Below are 17,939 nucleotides of genomic sequence, written 5' to 3' on the forward strand. Positions count from 1 at the left end.
CCTATCGACAAGCCTTTGCATTCCGCAAGATACCACAAGTCACGGCGCAGTTCGTTGCAGTGAGTCACAGCCAAAATTGCAGAGCCCTTTCTTCCGTCTGACACTTGCATGCAACTGCTGGTCGTTATCCTATCGAATGTAAAAGCTTGTTGGCCGACATTTTGGACACTTTTATGGTTCGTGTTGTTAGATCATATTAAATGGGATGGTGATTTTGTTTTGCCTCTTTGTTGACCTAGTTAACATTGCATATGCGAAAGCACACCATCACCATCCAGGGTGACCAGCCGCAGGTTATAAAATTGAGTTCTTTTAAGGCCATTCTTGTGCAAATAATCAGATTTCAGCTTCCTATAAGCTGAGAACACCCACTGGCTTGAGATTTTGAGTTAAGGCAAAGTTAACAGGCATCCAAGTGCCACTCGCACCCTTCTACTTGACACCTTCAGGCACCATTTTAAAAAACAGCATCTCAAAATACCACCTTTTTCATGGTCAGCGAATATAGTAGAGGTGAAATGAAAAACTGGCCTTAATAAACTCGCCTCCGACGCATGAGCACACTGTAGGCTCTCACTCCACTCCAGTGGCTTGAAATTGCCACTCACGGCACCCACGTCATCAGCTGATTCTCACGTGCCAACAGCCTACCATGACAGTGGCACAGGCGCCAGCAAACCAAGCGCCACGCCTGACTGAGACTACACTTTAAGTGTTTAAACTCTGATTAATGCAGGCTTGTCACAGTACTGACCTAAGAAGTCGTTAATTTAGTTCCATTCAGCTGTAAGCTGAGCAGATTTTCGCCTTCATGCATCTATATGCTACTTGGAGGGGCATGGTTACGATTGAGTCCTGTCATTTTGGAGGAGCAGTGTTGCCTCATGGTTTAGGTAAAAAATATATTTTACTTACACTCATTAATTAGTGCAGGAGGTAGTCAAGGGAAACTAGAACTGTGGGTTCCAAGAAAGACACTATCAGTGTCAGCTGGATTCATGCTTCCAGACGGTCACTTGCCGCACTTCGTACACCGATCCCATCGCATAACCATCAAAATGTATGAACCATCCTCGGTAGCTCTGCTCTGCTGTGCTAATCAAAAAATGGAGGCTGTTTGGGTGCCTGGTTTGTAGTCATTTTAAAAATCGCAAGCATTCATCAATGATTGTGTCCTCTTTTCTCACAGGCAGTTTCGCTTCCTGCGCACTATCACTCCATCACAGGTCACTTAACTCGTCGATCAGGCGCATGCTCCACTCACTGGCTGACTTGAAAAATAGCATGATGCACCAGCTGCCTTCTACCACTGCAATGGCATTCCTCTATGTCTTGAAGGCTCCTACCCCCTCAGTATTCCCAAATGCTGGGAACTATCGCATTTTTTACTGCTCTCTAATCTCCCGGACAAATCTAGTTTAACTGTCTTCGATATTTACCTGGCACTTAGCCCATGCGAATAACTCTCCTCATTCCTTCAATTGTGAAGTCATGTACTTGTTGAGCAACTAAAGTACATTCTTTTGTCCGTCCCGACCTCTGCACTACTTAACAGACCATGAACCTCACTTAGCTGCATCTCGCGCGCTTGAATTAGTGGGGAGAAGCACTAATCCAAAGGATATTGGAATCTAAATGTCCATTATTAGCTCAGAAAAAAGTACGTGCGTAGGTACGTACATCTCAAATAAGCGGATCATAAATAGCATACCAACACTGCCTCTAATTTTGAATGTGTCCATCGGTTTTGTTGATGCTGCCGGCCTCGCCCTTGTCCTTGTCGCCACCCCCACCTTCGATCTAGACGGCAAAAGCATTTGATGCGTTAGAGTCCACTTCTACTTTGCTGCTTTATGCACCCCAGGTAAAGCACCCACCATTTGTTTCCTCAGTCTAATGGAATGCTTGATTGCCCTATCCAAATGGCGCACAAGGGACTATCTGAGGTATGGGAAAAAAATTTCCGCTTGGCCGATTTGTAGTAGGCTGGGACATCATGCTGGCATCCCTGTGCTTCTTCTCCTTCCTTCTAGTCTAAGGAAAAAAACTTTTAAGGCCAAAAAATGTTTTGCTTGTGAGCTGTATTTTTGAAAATTTGTGAGGGCGTTTACTTGTAAGGCAAGAAAAACGCTCCTTTGCTTCATAGCAATCCCCGCATTCCGATTTGGGTGTTTTCGCCATATAATGTTACTGGGAATTATATCCACATCTGACTACATTCAGACTATGCCTGAATCCAGATAAACAGGAAGTGATGGAGCTGGAGCGCGACTAGCAGCCAAACCGGACTAGGTTTGGGACTTGCGATGTGGTTCTGTCAAACCTATACCTCTGGGCAATCAATTGAATGCATTAGTCCCTAAAGCAAGCCTTCCAATTTGTGGGCAAGTAAACAGACAACAGTCAGTCAATTGTTAGTACTGATGAATTCACGTTTTCCACTTTTCCTCACAGAAAAGATCGTGTTTTTGTTGCGATTGCTGTAGATAGCAAAACAATTTTCCAGTTCCAGGTGGGTAAACACCATTTGCCCTAACCTTCTCCAATGCATTTGCAACAAAAAAGCAGAGACATAACTACTGGAGCGGTAAAATAATGCTGCAATCGGAGTAGTGGATCTGTTTAAGCCAAAAAAACATCTGATTTGCATACAAGTGCTCTAGTCCCTAAATGTATATCCGTAGTTTCCAGTTTAGATGGGCTTGTGCCTAAAACAACGATCCTCAGAAGGCTCCACTCTGCGGAGACAGTTACGAAATAAAATTTACATAACCAATCGTATGACCGCCATTTTTTCGAATGTGTTTTCTTCAGCATCCACGTCCACCCATTTCACGATATATTTGACTTTAGGTCTCAGGTTCGGTCTCCCTATATCAATGGAAACAAAGGAACGAGCGTCCTAACTTACGATTAAGATATGCAGGTTACCACTTTGTAAATTCGGCTCATAGCATATCATATTGAGATTCCCTGACTTCCCAGTATACCGTCCTCCTCCTTACTAGACTTATTCTTCTATGTAACAGTTAAGGATTCAATGGAAGTATTTACTTTGGCAGTACCTTGAGAAACACATACAGCACACTACGCCTCATCCATCAGAACGTTTGTTTCAGTAGTATATTAATGTTCCCAACCATCTTAGCTTCTTGAGTGCTAACAAAGAGGGAACTGTTAGAGAAGAGCAGACGCAGTCCATCCGATTTTCATCTACCAAACGTGGAACTCACTTCGGTAGATTGATGCTCCAGTATGGGAACCAAAAGTCATGCCCAATCTTGGGTTTGAAAAACAGCAACCATGCCATTTATCGAGGTTTTGCCTTCTAGGGTCGAACATTTATTGAATGATGAAAATGGAAACACGTTCATACTCCCTCCATGGTTAATGATCCCCCATGAATATGATCAGCAGCCAAAATCAGAACGACGCTCTATACTGCTATTCATTCCAACCCAACAGCCATTCGCTCATTTATTTTAATAAACTTCAAAACACCTCTTATGATAAAATTTAATCTACTCGATTACGGCTTATTCAGTTTCTGAGCAACCATAAAGTTTTGATCGATTGTTTGGGATAGGCGAACAGACTGGAGAGGTTAATAATCAAATGGGAGAAGACCGACAAAATAGTCCTTGTTTCACGTGTTTGAGCAAATCCTTTAAGCAATAAACAGAGTTGGATCAACGCACAATTGAGTTCAAAAGATTGACATAACGGAATTCACACAGTGGGCCCGAAATAAGTTGGCTAGTGCAGCGAGCAAGAGGTCAAACAACGGAAACAATACACATAACAGGCTCTAAAAAATAATGAGTTTTGTGAGCAAAAAGATTAGAAAGTTTTATTTTGAAAAGTTGTAGTGACACCAAGGAGGAAGTAAGAACAGCTTAAAATAAGTAAAATTATAGCCTTAGAAGAAAGGAAGAAATCTTTTAATGAAATATTAGTGACGAGAAATCGATTAACATTAATAAAGACCTTGTTTTATTTTTTAATTTTAATTCAGACAAATAATTCTAAGGTGTTTAATAACAATAAACCTGATATTTATAAGCCAAAAATATTGTTTTAAATTAATTTTTGTTGCCTTGCTCTAATTTTGGTAAATCACTATTTGTTAGCGGTTTTTGTTGATGAAATTCCAACTGATTTGAACAAAATCATTGTTTGATATGTTGCGCGAAGATTAATATCCGGGTGTTTAGAAGTGGTGTTTAACTTTGCCGAATAAGCGGTAATAGGAAAACAGCGTTGTTGACTTATTAGTATTCTATACGCGCCGCTGGAAGTTCCTATTTGGTCCCTCCATCGTACACTGGTGTGTATGCTGAAGCTGTTTTGTTAGTATCACTATATTGGAAGAATAATTCTTTTATTTCCATTGCTTCTACCTGGCCTGATTTTTAAATACATCCCTACCGAACAATGGATATTGCCGCCGAAGAAATATCGTCACCTCTCCAAGGTTTTAAGTTCGTGAAACCATTCTCCAATTTCTTTCAAGCGGCTAAGCAACGATTCGCAAATCTTGATCCTGAGAGTGGGGTTCATCTCGTTGGACCAATGTTCGAACTCACCGCCTGCATAGACAAGGAAAAACGGTAGTGTTTCTTAGTTTTTGCTCATCTATTTTATGTTTTGTCCCTATTTCATCGACATATTTGTTGTCCTGTGTGAATATGTTCGCATTTCCCCTTGTTTCCGTCTTTTTATTGCGTTCCGAACACAAATGGGAATTAACATAGGCTATCTTTTTGTTTTACACGTAAGCTCTTTGCGTACCGTTTCCTGTGATGCAATAATGCGAACCCTTCGTTACGATTTTCCCCCTCCTTTACTTCCATGGATAAAGTCGTTTCTACTTACCTTATACTGTGTAGTCATAACTTGTTCTTTATCCACTGTTTCCCGATTTTTGGTGGAAGCTAAATTTGGTAGTAAAGATACTTGCGCATTTTGAGAAGCTTCTGTGTTTTCCTCGCACTTACTGAATTTTATATCCTGCTTGTCTAAGCATGCACCTGTGTTTAAACAATCGATAACTGTAAAATGTCCAGCAAAGCTGTCCATGAGCTTCGTTGTCAAATTTTATCTTTCTTTTCTTCCAACAATCAACTTTGTTTTAATACAATAGTTTTGTTACTTGGAATTTGCAGTATTCAGGATTTTGACGCCATATACCCGGAAACCGGGGTGTCCTTCGGTCCTACCATCTGCTCCTTTGGTCTTCCCTACAACGATCACAACTACGCACTGCCGGTTGGACTGACACCTCCAGCCATGGCTCCTCACCTCATGGATGTCAACTTTATCCCTAAACCCTCTGTTCTCACCATACCAATTGAAATTTCCAAGCAACCAGCTGAGTCTAAATCGACATCTGGGACGGCAGCGGTCATCGAAGCCGATGAAAATGGGCAGGACTCCTCTCTGTCGAGGTCTCTCATCAAAACCAAAGGCGTAAAATCACCGAATGCTGTCTCCTCCTCCTCCTCATCGAAGATCGTCACCCCGCCGACCAAAGTCACACCCCTTGTCTTTGCCTCGATAGCGGAGTCTACTGCAGGTCTTTCCGAATCAAAAAAGGCGCTTTTCGCTGCATGGCACGCCAAGGCTGCGGCTAGTGGTGGTACTCTGCTTGTTCAACAACGCTGGAAGGTCCAAGAAGGCGATCAACAGCCACCACAGCAGCAACAGCAACAACAAGCGGATACACTGACACAAGCACCTGTTAAAGACCAGGTTTTATTTTCAGTGCCGCGGTACTGCAAAAGCGTGGTAAAAGAATCCGAAGGAGAAAGAGTGTATCTTGAATCGGATATGAAGGTCAGTTCTTTATCCCTTGGAAACTAGAGACCTAACTACCATTTTTTCTTACTTCATTGATCAAATAGGTGCAAGAATCGTATGGATAGGAGCCATGAAGTGTCTTATGCAAATCATGCTCTCAACGTCTCACTATGTACAACCTACTTAGTGATTTTAGTAAATTATTTGAGTTTACTGCTTTTTTTCCTTGACTTATTTTCAATCTACTTTTTCGTTCGGTTTAGCGTTTCTGTTTTCTTTTAATTGACCTTGTTGTTACGATATAGGATTTGAGTGGAAATAGTTCATCACGGGAGTTTCCCTTCTCTAAGGTAGTGTCGGTTAGATGTATCTGCTGTAGCTTGCTGATTGTATGTATTAGTTTCGAGAAGTCTTCCTCCTTGTCTAATGCCGAGCTCTGCAGCCGTCGTTGAATACTATATCAGAGCTAATCAAGGTCTCGAGTTCGGTGGTAATAAGCTTACGCATTTTGTGTGAAAAGGTGTACTGAATTGTTTCTTACCTCTGTTTAGTTCTCATGACGTGTTATTTTTTTGTTTAATCACCTGTGTTGTTTCACTTGTCAAACATTATCCCATATTCAGATAATTGAAGTTCCCGAGGACCTTTGTGTTTCACCGTCAAAACTCAGTAGTCTCGAAAGTTCGGACGAAGAGGACTCTGACACCGAAGCCTCCAATATTCCCGGCCAGAGCTCGCGCCGATCTGCAGCTGATTTGGGTCCCAAAGTTAGTTTTTATCCAATTATTAATTTTGTCCGATTCTTGGTTTCGTCTATTTTTTGGTAATGTGGTTCTTTGCGTTATTGTTACAATGGTTTGATTTGCTTCTTGTACGTTTCATTAGGCCTTATTTTCTTGTCAGTTTTTGTTGTCTCCCCTTTAGCCCGCCATATGGTCTACAGTTAACTGTCTTTGTGAAGTTAAGGTTGGGGACTCAAGAATGCTGCAGTGTCTCAATTGCCGGTGAGATATTATTCGATTCAAGTTGACTTCTGCATTCCTGTGTCTAAAAGTTCCTTTTCACATTCAGTGCTGTTTGAAAGCTATAGTCGAACCGGACCAAAGCCCAAGTTCTTACAATACCTTACTTTAATGGACACTTCCAATATGACGAGCGTTTTATGATATTCTCCCTTTTCTCGTAGTTATTTGCAACATATGGAATGCATGGAGATAGTGTACGAGGAGGGAGCCTGCACAGACGAAGCGGACCCCACAAACATAACTCCCAAAGAGAGACTCTTGGATCCCTCCGTCTATCTCTGTCCCTCTTGCCTGCGGCCGGCATTCGTTGTCCGCTCTGAAGTGGTGGAACGCGTTCTTGCCGCGTTGAAGCAACGTGAATCGGCGAAGCAATTAAATCTTCTCTCTCTCATCCATCACCACGCAGGCAAAAGCGAAGTGATCAAACACCCAATTGGTGGCGCCCAGCTTCTGGCCAGTGCCACGGACCGGGCTCGCCAGCTCGGCCTCATCAGTGGCGGTAGCGCTGCATCCGGCTCACGGAGCACCACTTTTCCCAATACCGACGAACGTCACAAGATGGTAAATGTTGTCTTTCTTACCTTTTGTCTTTGGTCGACGCAAAGTATAAGTACAATTCAACCTATTTTTTATTTAAACTTTAGAATTGTCTTGAACGTCAGAATAATGAGACGACAGATGTTAATCGTCGAATTCCGTCACCACCGAGAGCGTCCAAACGAAAGCAGGACCTTACTACCACGTCATGTATGTGTAGTTGCCTGTATTTATTGCCTGAACCATGGATGAATGTGCAGAATCTGAACTTGGGTCCCCATCGTCATGTGACCTAATTATCTGAGGCTTATGCTAGTCACGACTTACTCTTTAATGGTCTTTTTGAAAACGCTTTCTTCATCGCATTGATTCGAGTTTTGAAGTATAAACCTTAACCAATGTTCGAAGGCTATCCTCGTTCTTTACCGTTATATCAACAGACGATGTCGAAGCAATGCCAGCTTCTACGAAAGCCGGCATGGCTAACGAATCCACGATTCAAGAAAGCCCATCGAGTATCGTCAATTCACCGACCATGAGCACCATTAGTACTCCCGCTGGCACTCCAGTGAGGCAGATCACACCTTTCCAACTTGCCTACCATCATAACATGAAAATCTACTCTGCTGACAGCACTGCCGACCGCTCGCCCTCCAGCCCCATTGTTACTGTTTCTGCAGAATCTACTCCCACCACCAGTCCCATGGTCTTGGGTGTGGGAGGTAGCAGAAAAAAGAGGTTAGTCTTTCATCTATTCCCTACCTCCTTTCATAATCGAAACTCTGCCCAAGAAGCTAAGAGGTCTTCCCACCTACTTGCTTTGGGGTCACGCTTACAGCAGCTCATATGCTCACCATATATACAGTTATGAAGGCCGCGTAACATCGCCCTCTTGCGCACTTTACTCTGTGTAAGTGTGTGGATATATATATGTAAGACAGCCATTCGGCAACCTCCTTGTTTTAGAATATCGGCTTTCGGCGATTCCCCGTCGCGTCTGTCTTCAGGCAAGCGAGGAAATGTTGTAGGCTCCACACTGGGTTCCGCTTGGGCGAAGGACTACAAGGAGGCTGATGTGAGCTTTTACTCAGAGAATCTCCTTGCCTTTGTGGCGCAGCGTGTGTAAGTACTCTGCCCCTCTTGTTCCCTATTTTGGAAATGTGGTGTCTGAGTTATCCTTGGTAATGCCATACAGCGTACGATTCTAGAACCAGACTACCGATCGAGTTAAACTGTGAAAGTACCTTATTTGTACAATTCTAAAGGTCTTACCAAACCTAATTACTGTCATCTAGTTAGACTGAATACTTGTCACAAATATTATCTATTGCAAGCTGTGGAAAGCAATATGACGTGTGGCGGCAACTATTGTCTGTTTGTGGTTAAAGGAGGGAATTCCCAATCCAGTACTTTTATTTGTATTTCTAGGCGTATTTCAAATTTGTCTTTACATCACAGTGCCATTGCAGGAGTTGTAAGTTTCCCTCAAAGGTCCAAAATCCTTATCTCTGCCTTTAGTTCCATGGTCTTTACGGCTTCTTCTTTCTGTATCCATCTTCTCGTAACCTAAATTAGTACTTTCGAGTAGTCGAACATCGTTATAAAGCACTCCAAATCCTCCCTCAGGGCGAAATAAACTACAGTAGGAAGGAGAACAGGATTTGTGGCCGAAGCACAAAAGGGCTCGTAGGCTGTAGGCAAGGGCAGAAGTCCATTTTAACAAAACGAAAGTATAGGGTGATGAAATAAGTTTGTGTGGCTTCCTTATGATAGTAATAAAACTTAACTAACTATAGAAAGCTTCCTGAAATATACTACTCGTTGAAATTATCACCATTACAATCCGTAATTCATTCCCAACTCGACACAAGCCTTCTGCGAATGCTACTTATGAGAGGGCTTATTTCAAGAAGCCAATCCCTAGCCACCTTCACTTTTATCTCCCCTTCATTTCCAAACGTCTGTTCTACTTGGCCTGTGGTTGTCTAACGCTGATGCTGAGGTAAGGTGGTAAGCACTTGGAAGAATGTCGTTATCGTGGAGGATGAGATTGAGTCAACATGGTTCTCTACTATGCTAAAAGTGAAGATTTTCTCGCGACTAAGTTATGCGGTGAACTATGAGACATGCAGTGGGGCATGAGGTCTTGACCGTCTTGTGAGAAAGTGGATGGGACCGAGCTTTCTTCGGACTGATTGGCTGACTCGTCTAAGCACTGCCTGTTTTGGAAGAGGAAGGTGAGGAAGTGTTTTAGCACGTTTGAGTTGCATTGTGCTGGAGGGGTAGATAGATCTCAGTCTTACTTGCTTGCATTGGTGTGGTGTGTAGGGCAAACTTTATAATGAGCAGTTGTATCTCCAGTCCATCACACTTACAGTGTTCTGGGCCTGAAGTAACACTAGACAAATGAATCTGCGGAATAGTTAGGGTTTAGTAATTAGCCGCAGAAATCAAGATAGGCGTTCTGTTGATTTGATTTGCTTGCTGTTGGCACCATCGCAACATCCCGAATTTCTTCCGAATTCGTAAAAATTCATTGCAGTCCGTACGCTTTATCATCAACGCACAGAGGTGTCGGCGGACCACGCCATCGAGACGGGACTACGCGTGTAGTTGAACGCACAGTTAAAATTCAAGTCACTGCATGTATGACTCAATCGAGTGGTCCAGTAGCTGAGACTTGTAATCCCATGGCCGGTGTACGGCTGGAGTTTCTGTGCATTTCTGCGTTTTTGCACCTAGCCCCAAGCCCTTCCTTGTGTAGTGCTAACATTTTCTTCATGTCCGACTTTTGCGTTTGTTTGCTCGCTTCAGCGCCAGCGGTCGAGAGCGTGTTCAACGCCTCCCTCCAACCTGTCTTGGCCGAACTCCGCTCTGCCGAGTTGTTATGTTTGATCACAATGACAAGGTGGGCGGCTCATTATTTATAAAAAATCATACGGTTCAAGTCTTTGCTTTTCATTATCATCCCTTGACTTTATCCATTCCTTGAAGACGGATTTATCCCCTTGTTTATGCACATATTAAAAGTCATTTTTTTTAAGGGCCTTGAGGCGTCAGCTCGGCTTGGAAAGGGCGAAGTTGTGACGGAGATCCGTGGAAACCTCATGCTTCTGGAGGAATACGAACATTTCATCGACCCTATTAATGAGTATGATGCTATATTTCAACTGTATTTGATTATTCTCTATCTTCTCACTTGCTGGCGTGCAAGCGGTCTTGTTATGAGTCCGTGGAAGAGCAGAGAATTTAGTAGCATTAATTACTTGGGTGAAGGCTCAAGCAGACATGGCAAGGGCCCTTGTACTAACGTACAATTCAAAATATCATTTGACTTGCCTCTTCGGTAAGGACCGTATCCTCTGTTTAAAGTTTACGGATCTCAACTGAACTACGTCTTTATCTAGGGCTGAGTGTAGTGAATCCGCACATAAGCCTACGCTATCCTTATTCATGATAACGTTTTGCGTATTGCAGCTACAATCGCTATGTCATGATCTACCACAACTTTGGGGATCGTGCAGTGGCAATAAACACCTCCCAGTATGGCAATGATGCCCGATTCATTCGTCGATCGTGTATTCCCAATTGCTTCGTGAGTAGCCTAGCATCTTCTGGCTTCCAAGTAAAGAGCGAATGATCTTATCACCTCCAACTCTTCCTTTTAGCTGGACCACTTTATAGTGTGCAACAAACTGCGTATCATAATCCGCACAACACAGGAACTGATGCCGGGTGTTGAATTGACCATTCCCTTTGATTTCGACTATCGGTCGTGTCGTTACACAGTCAAATGCGCCTGCGCCCGTTCCCGGTGCCCCGTACAAAAGTGGTGTCGGAAGCTCGCACGCCACAAAGTGATGCCCTACCTGGATTATGGAAAATTTATTGAATCCCGTCTCAATGCGTAAGTTGCTCTCTAGGGCCTCCATCTATTCACTTTTGGCTGGTATTCCTCCTCTGCGTCGTATCCGCAAGGTGTCTACACGTTCATTTTAGGATTTCATCGAAGTGGTGGATATTATGTTTAACTGGTGCTCCCGCAGAGCTTGATTTGTCCCTAAAAATTTTAGGCGACAGTTTTAGAAATAAAATTATTTCCTCCGCATAGAGCAGTCTAAGAAGCTAACGGTGCAGTATCTGTATCACTGACGCGGCAGCCCAATCTCGGACGACTGCAGACTAAAATAGATTACTCTGTTGCACCATTACACTATTCCTCAGTTCGTTTTATTTGAAAATGAAGGAAACGGTTCATACTCTCTTAATCCGCAGTGTTTCTTGTATACATAGCCTCTCCAAGCCGATAACAGAAGACCAGTCGCCGACAACACCATCAAGCACGCGTACCTTTTCGACCGAGAACTCTCCCGTGCTCATGTCCTCCACTCAGAAAGCGTCCCTGACCTCCCTCATTCCCACCTCAGCTACAAACAGCCCACAGCGATTCGTCGCCTCTAACAAACGTCCCTTCCCTTCAACTCGTCTTTTCACCACCACTGTAAGCACCGACACCTCTACCACGACAGCTACTGAAACGACAACGACTGCAAAAACAACGATCAGCACTGACGCCCCTTCGCCTAGCGTAGAACCTCCGCCGGCCAAGAAACGACCCTCGCCTAATCCTGCGGGAGCTGAAGAGAAAAAGAGCAGCACCAAGGGAGATAAGAACTCATCTGTAAGTTGTCGCGTTTTGAACAAACTCTTGTGTCATTTGATCTCGAGAAGTAACTCTCTTGGTGATGGTTTTTATTCTAGCCTCCCTTTGAATCGATCATCACGACTCGACGGCAAGCGGCAAAGGCTGCAGCAGCAGCAGCGGCGTCGGCGACGACGATGCCGACTAGTAATTCAAAGAGCAGACGATAGGCGACAGTTTATCAGCACACTAATCATGGGATTATCAATTAGTGTCTATTGATTTTTTGTGTAAATTTTTACTGCCCTAAATTAATGTAACATTTATGCCTTAATGGGACCGAGCATTGCTTTCTCGCATCTGACGATGCCTCGCGGGATTCTGTGCATCTCTGAGGCCAGTGATGTGTGCTTCTACGTGATTTCGGTACTTTTGTCAGGTGATTCGGTGTCAAAGTCCTCCACGTTTCACGACTAGGGTCTAGGTGGGCTGACTTGGGGTCCTCCTGAGCGTGTGGTCGCCGTCGACGGGAGTGGTTCCCTTGCCGTTTCAGGGTCCCTGTGCAATTAAACTGGCTTATTAAAGGGAGTGGCACCGCGTGAGTACTGATGTGGGAAGTTTAGGCCATTCTAGGAATGTGCCAGCATTCCACGCGCCTTACGTAAATCAGTTTGGTTAACACAATGCCAATTTGCTATTCAGTATGTTACCCGTAGATATTTCCATTTAAAAACTGGTGTAAAACTGAAATTGTTGCATTGATGCAAAGCTGTCAGAATCAGAAAGAATGTTTGTTACGGTATGCCAAACACTGCATCTTTTCACTTACACAATTCATTTGGTCTTCAAGGCCATATGAATTTCACTTTTCTTTTACTGTATCAATTCGCTAGAAATACATAACACCACACCTTTAAAGTGGGGAGTTATTTATTGCGTTATTTTAGAAACCTTAAGATAATAATTAGTTAGCAGTATCAAAGAGTGCAAAATGTCGCACAGCAAAATACATAAACGATCTAATGGAGCTTGCAACCTCTTATCGAACAATGCGAATAATCCCATTCGTTGTGCTGTTCCATGTGACGTAATGTGCGCCTGCGATCTAAAGCCACACAAAAAAAAATCACAGCAGGACAACAACCGATTTTTTTCTCAAAAGTCACGAGAAGCTGCAGAAAAACGAGAAAATGATTTTGCAGAACGTGAGCTTGAGTCAATGTTTCCTTTCAGACATTATGGAAAAAAATTATGTGACCCAGTTGAGAATTATTACTCAAAGCCAAATTTAAATTTTGACGAATTACATGAAAATAAGATTTGTTTAGTCAAGGTAACAAACAAACGTACTTCATGATTAATTTCTGCGTTAACAGTCATCAGAACTTGAACATGATTTACAGGAAAGATACAACTCATTTCGTAACAGTTATGCATCCGACAAGGCTAATCTAGCAAGGCTGCGCCGTACATTTAATTTTTTTAATTTTTAAGGGCATTATGCTAAACGATTTTAAGAAGCAATATCCAGATGCCTACCGTATATCAAATGCGTTACCCCATCTAGTGAGTTGCCTGGTATGCATAATCTTGCGGTAGCCATTTCCCTGGCTAGAAAAGCCAAACGAGGGTTATAAGGATGTTACCAATCATCTTTACAAAACAACTACTCAATTGTACGCTAACACAGGCAGTGACACTTGATTACTTTGATTAGGGCATTTGAGGTGTCCCCATTTGATAAAAATATTTTTACTGAACAATATTATCCACTTGCTACTTTGGAAAAATCTGCCGATCAATTTTTTATACCAAACTATAAGCAAGTTGTTGTGGGCAATGCAAGAAGAAATCCGGTTAGTAAAAGCCAATTCATTTATCACTCATTTAATTGTTACTGGTTATCCAAAAAGTTGTTTAGCAGCCACAAATAAACACTGCAAGTCAAGTTTTTTTAAAAAAGCTTTGCAAGTTTGGTTAAATTAAGATGGGTTAATTGATGTCACTGGTTGAACATCTGTTTATTCAACTTTAGGTATTTTTTCAATATTTTAACGTGTATATTCACTAACCGTTTTACTTATAATGTGTATTTAATTTGTTAGTCTCCCAGCAATGAAGATGGCAAAGACAAAGCCAGGAAAATAGCAGTCTCGTACGTCATGTACATACCTTAGTCAAACTTTTAAGCTACAATTCCACTTTGTGTTAAATTTACCTGTGATTAGTAATTGCCAGTGGATAACTGGCCAGCCACCCCAGAAATTAGGTAGGCAGATAAGCAATGCGGTCTTCATTTTACGATATCAAAGAAAAATAATTCGTGATAACACATTATGTCCCTTGTTTGTTTTGCTTTCCGGCGTCATTGTAGCTGCTCATGCTAAAGTGCTGTAATGACCGAATGCATAACAATAAGTTTGCTGAACAGTCTAGGAACTATTTGCAAAAACTATTTAGAATCATTCAATGAAAGGTGCGAGTACAAAATTTGTTTGATTAACCTGATAAAATCGATGTTTGTCCTAGCGATTGCATTGAATCAGCCAGACCCTTACTAGACAGTTTGAAAAGAAGCGGACTACAAAGTTCGTCCAAAGTGGAAGACGGTGCAAACGACTTAAGGCAATGGTAGGGACCACTGCATTACTTGGTCTTTTGCAATCAGCCGATAAGTTTAATTTAACCCAACCACAAATCATGCCTTATAGTTATTCTCTTTTTTAAGGCAAATGTCTCATAAAATGGTGCTATTTTGCATTTTTATTAACGCTATAATGGCACTAATTGCAATCTGTCATTATTTTGAGCTTTTAAAACATCCGCTAACAATTTGTTAGCAGGATTGCAAATCTTTCCTTTCCGTGTTTACAGCCAGAACAGCAGCGTTATGCAACACCGTAGAATGCAGATCGCAGCATTTAAAGGAGAACTCGCTAAGAGACACGAAGCCGAAATCTCAGGACGCATGAACGACCCTCCCTGTGACCTTCTGGGTACGTACGTGGGAAGAATAGGAACGGCCGTCCCGCCAAACTGGCAACCCAGAGATCCACCGACGGAAGTGGAGCGTGTAAACAACGAAAATACCATTTGGGAGAGGGCAACGAATCTTCCCAAACCTACGTGTTTATGCTGTCACAGATGCACTGTAGCCGAGCATGAATGCGCATAAGTATGGGATGAGTATGAAGGTATTCAGAGTACCACAATATAGATACACTTCTCTCATGATCGTGGTTTAAACAGATCGGTATGAATAAAAGTGAATAGTTGTGATTGAAATAGATGCTTATTTGTCAGTTTTATGATTGAAGGGGCATCCTAGTAGCATTTTGGAAATACCAGGATATTCTTTGGCATGTTCTAAGTCTTCTTACAAAAAATCAAGCACTAATTCCTTGTGCCTTCAATATTGAGACAAGGATTTTGTCTTTCCTTATCCATGCCCTTGGCATGGAGTCTAATCCCTCCAGACTAGGCCCTACAAATATTATGTCTTTAAAATTTGGCAATATTAATCTAGCAAATTCACCTTAATACACTTGTGAAACTGTGTTTGTGTAATTACACTCAAAAGGTGTAAAGAATATTTTTGGTAACAAAAGATGGCAAACATTAAGTTTGCCTCGTTTTTAAGACAATTATAGCGCACCAAGACTATCCTGAAGGCGAAAGAAGGTATAATACTAGAGCAGGACATGCATTGCTGATGTGAAGAAGGGCTGGGGAGCTACTAGTATTGCCTGGAAGTCATGCCGCTCGCCGTAAGTTCAAAGGTGGAATCTTAAGTCCCCGTGAAACCAAAGCGTGGAGTTAAACAAATAACCAAAGCATCGCATAGCCCCTCCTCTTACTTGAGCGTTTTCCCCGACGCTCCCCTCAACCTCCAGTGTTGGTCATCACAACGTAGTTGGTAGTGGTAAAGAAATATCACTCATCTATCAACTTCACTAGTCATCGAGTTCATGTGCATCTGAGAAGATGTTTGTCGGCGACGTCATTGATTCCCCCTCCTGGCAATTCTACTGATTTTGGAGTTTCGTCCCATTTGGAATCTGTATTGGGGAAAAGGAAAATGTGCAGTCTCAAGAACACTGGCCTACTAGCAGAATCATTTAATAAAGGGCGGGGTTTAAAAATAGCATAGTGTAGTTAAGTTTCGGTCTCTGTTTCTACTTTTTGATTCGTATTTACTACAGTGCTGTCTAAACATGTCTATCTGGACTCTATCCAGCTAGCAGAGAGGATGAGGTATCACATGCTCGCATAATTGGTATTTTCTTAAAGGTATGGTAGACAACTCAGTAATAAACTTTTCCATGTGGTTCATGGCCGCGGCTAGTGCCGCATTCCTGTGGAACACTGGATTAGGTAGATGTCACTTTCAGCTCATTTGTTAGGAGTCGTCGTAGGTACTTTCATTGGCAGCAAATGCTCTTCCTCCATCACGTTCAGGCCTCGCATTTAGTAGTAGAAATCAGGGTTGGTTATCCTTTAAGTTAGGGTTCACTTTACACTACCGCTAATGCAGCTCCACCAGCCTTCCGTGAAGACGAATTAAAAAAAATTACACAAGAGCAGAACATATATTGCCGACGTATGGAAGGGCTGGGGCCTACTGGCAAGGTCCGGAGGCACAAAGGCGTAGCCTTGAGTGCCTAGAGCCAGACGGAAGCGAGGGGTTAAGCAAACAGACAAAGTGTTACGGCAACCACTTTCACTACTTTTCACTTCAATAAACATTTATTATGAAATATCGAAATATACTGTGAGGAGAGGGTGACGTTATCTCCAAAGGTCGGCGATCAAAAAAGTGACTGAGAAAGGAGTGTCTACAAGTTGGGTGTCAATCCCTTTTCAATAGCCCCACGAAAACCATCAAAGTTGTCATCACTTGAAAAACTGTTTCCTTAACCTTGAAGTGTGAAGAAAGCGTGGGATGCGTTTAACTGCAAAGCTGGGAAATTTTTGTGACACGCTAAATAAGGGAGATTGAGGCTTACATGTGACAGCGCCAGTGGGTTGCAGCCAAGTGTTGATGGCGTATCACTTGACGTGAAAATAAAGAAAAACAAAACTTCTGTATGCGTACTCTTTAATGTCAATTGACTGCTTGACAAAAGCAGCATTTAGTATTTTGCCTGTCAGGAATGGGAAAATACTTTAGGGAGGAAGTAAGTGATTCCAGCCTTGCACTTTGTCGGGTCACTCCTGCACGCTGGCTCTTTGAAGATGCGGAATGTGAGGCGAGTGGTGCGAACGCGTGTAGGGAGTGTTACCAATTAAAATTTGCTGGCATGTCAACGCCATAGATTTCCTTGACTAGAGGCTTTTACTTGGCACCTCTGCCAATATCTCATGCGGTGGTGCTGTCAGCAGATGCCTCTATCATGGTCCTTAATCCTGCCAGGTGTTTAGAAAGCCTCATTTGTTTAATCGCATCAGTAAAAGCAAATAACCGCTTAGAGTATAGCTTGGTCCCTGCCAAATAGGATGACTCGCCAATCCCTACTTACAAACTGTACTAGTACAAGTGAGAGTGATGGATTCCCGATCCGGTGGGATGTGATTTACAAGGACAGTCAAATCGCACAGGTCATTAAGGCTTTATACTTGCATTGAGGCACTTTTAGGGCCAGATGGCCAGAATTCAACTCTCTTGCAACAGACCATTTAAACCGTTATCACTTTTGACCTAAAAAGGTCGTCGAAGCGTTGAAGAGTTCTCTTTACAACATCTTTCTGTCTTCTCACATTACTTCTTGATGTATGTTAATTAGCAGGATGGAGTGAGCTCACCCATCATATTTAAGCAGCGTCAAGTTAAACAATCACCCTGGGAAAACAGTGAATGGCGTATAGCTTCAACAACTTTCTGGAACAGGAGGCACTTATTGCTCAAGGGAAATTTAAGAATAATAAAAGCGTAAAGA

The 17,939-nt window shown here is 42.5% G+C and overlaps 2 protein-coding genes across 2 annotated transcripts; both read left to right on the plus strand. All coding sequences in view use genetic code 11, as the record gives it.

The window, feature by feature from the left end:
- Positions 1–4,434: 4,434 nt before the first annotated feature.
- EGR_02610 (Histone-lysine N-methyltransferase MLL5) lies at positions 4,435–12,573 on the plus strand (the record flags this gene model as incomplete). Its single annotated transcript, XM_024491859.1, has 15 exons — positions 4,435–4,610; positions 5,166–5,835; positions 6,423–6,566; positions 6,724–6,803; positions 6,986–7,385; positions 7,469–7,571; positions 7,802–8,099; positions 8,328–8,483; positions 10,176–10,269; positions 10,406–10,512; positions 10,839–10,956; positions 11,030–11,268; positions 11,655–12,042; positions 12,123–12,210; positions 12,488–12,573. The coding sequence occupies 15 exons, from the start codon at positions 4,435–4,437 to the stop codon at positions 12,571–12,573; spliced, it is 3,147 nt and encodes a 1,048-aa protein (XP_024353674.1).
- A 930-nt stretch (positions 12,574–13,503) lies between these two features.
- EGR_02611 (hypothetical protein) lies at positions 13,504–15,178 on the plus strand (the record flags this gene model as incomplete). Its single annotated transcript, XM_024491860.1, has 6 exons — positions 13,504–13,569; positions 13,603–13,679; positions 13,721–13,859; positions 14,109–14,158; positions 14,533–14,634; positions 14,878–15,178. 6 exons carry the CDS (start codon positions 13,504–13,506, stop codon positions 15,176–15,178), a joined length of 735 nt encoding a protein of 244 aa, XP_024353675.1.
- Between the last annotated feature and the right edge of the window lie 2,761 nt (positions 15,179–17,939).

Source organism: Echinococcus granulosus (genome assembly GCF_000524195.1).
Source record: "Echinococcus granulosus chromosome Unknown EG_S00012, whole genome shotgun sequence".
Lineage (NCBI taxonomy): Eukaryota > Metazoa > Platyhelminthes > Cestoda > Cyclophyllidea > Taeniidae > Echinococcus > Echinococcus granulosus.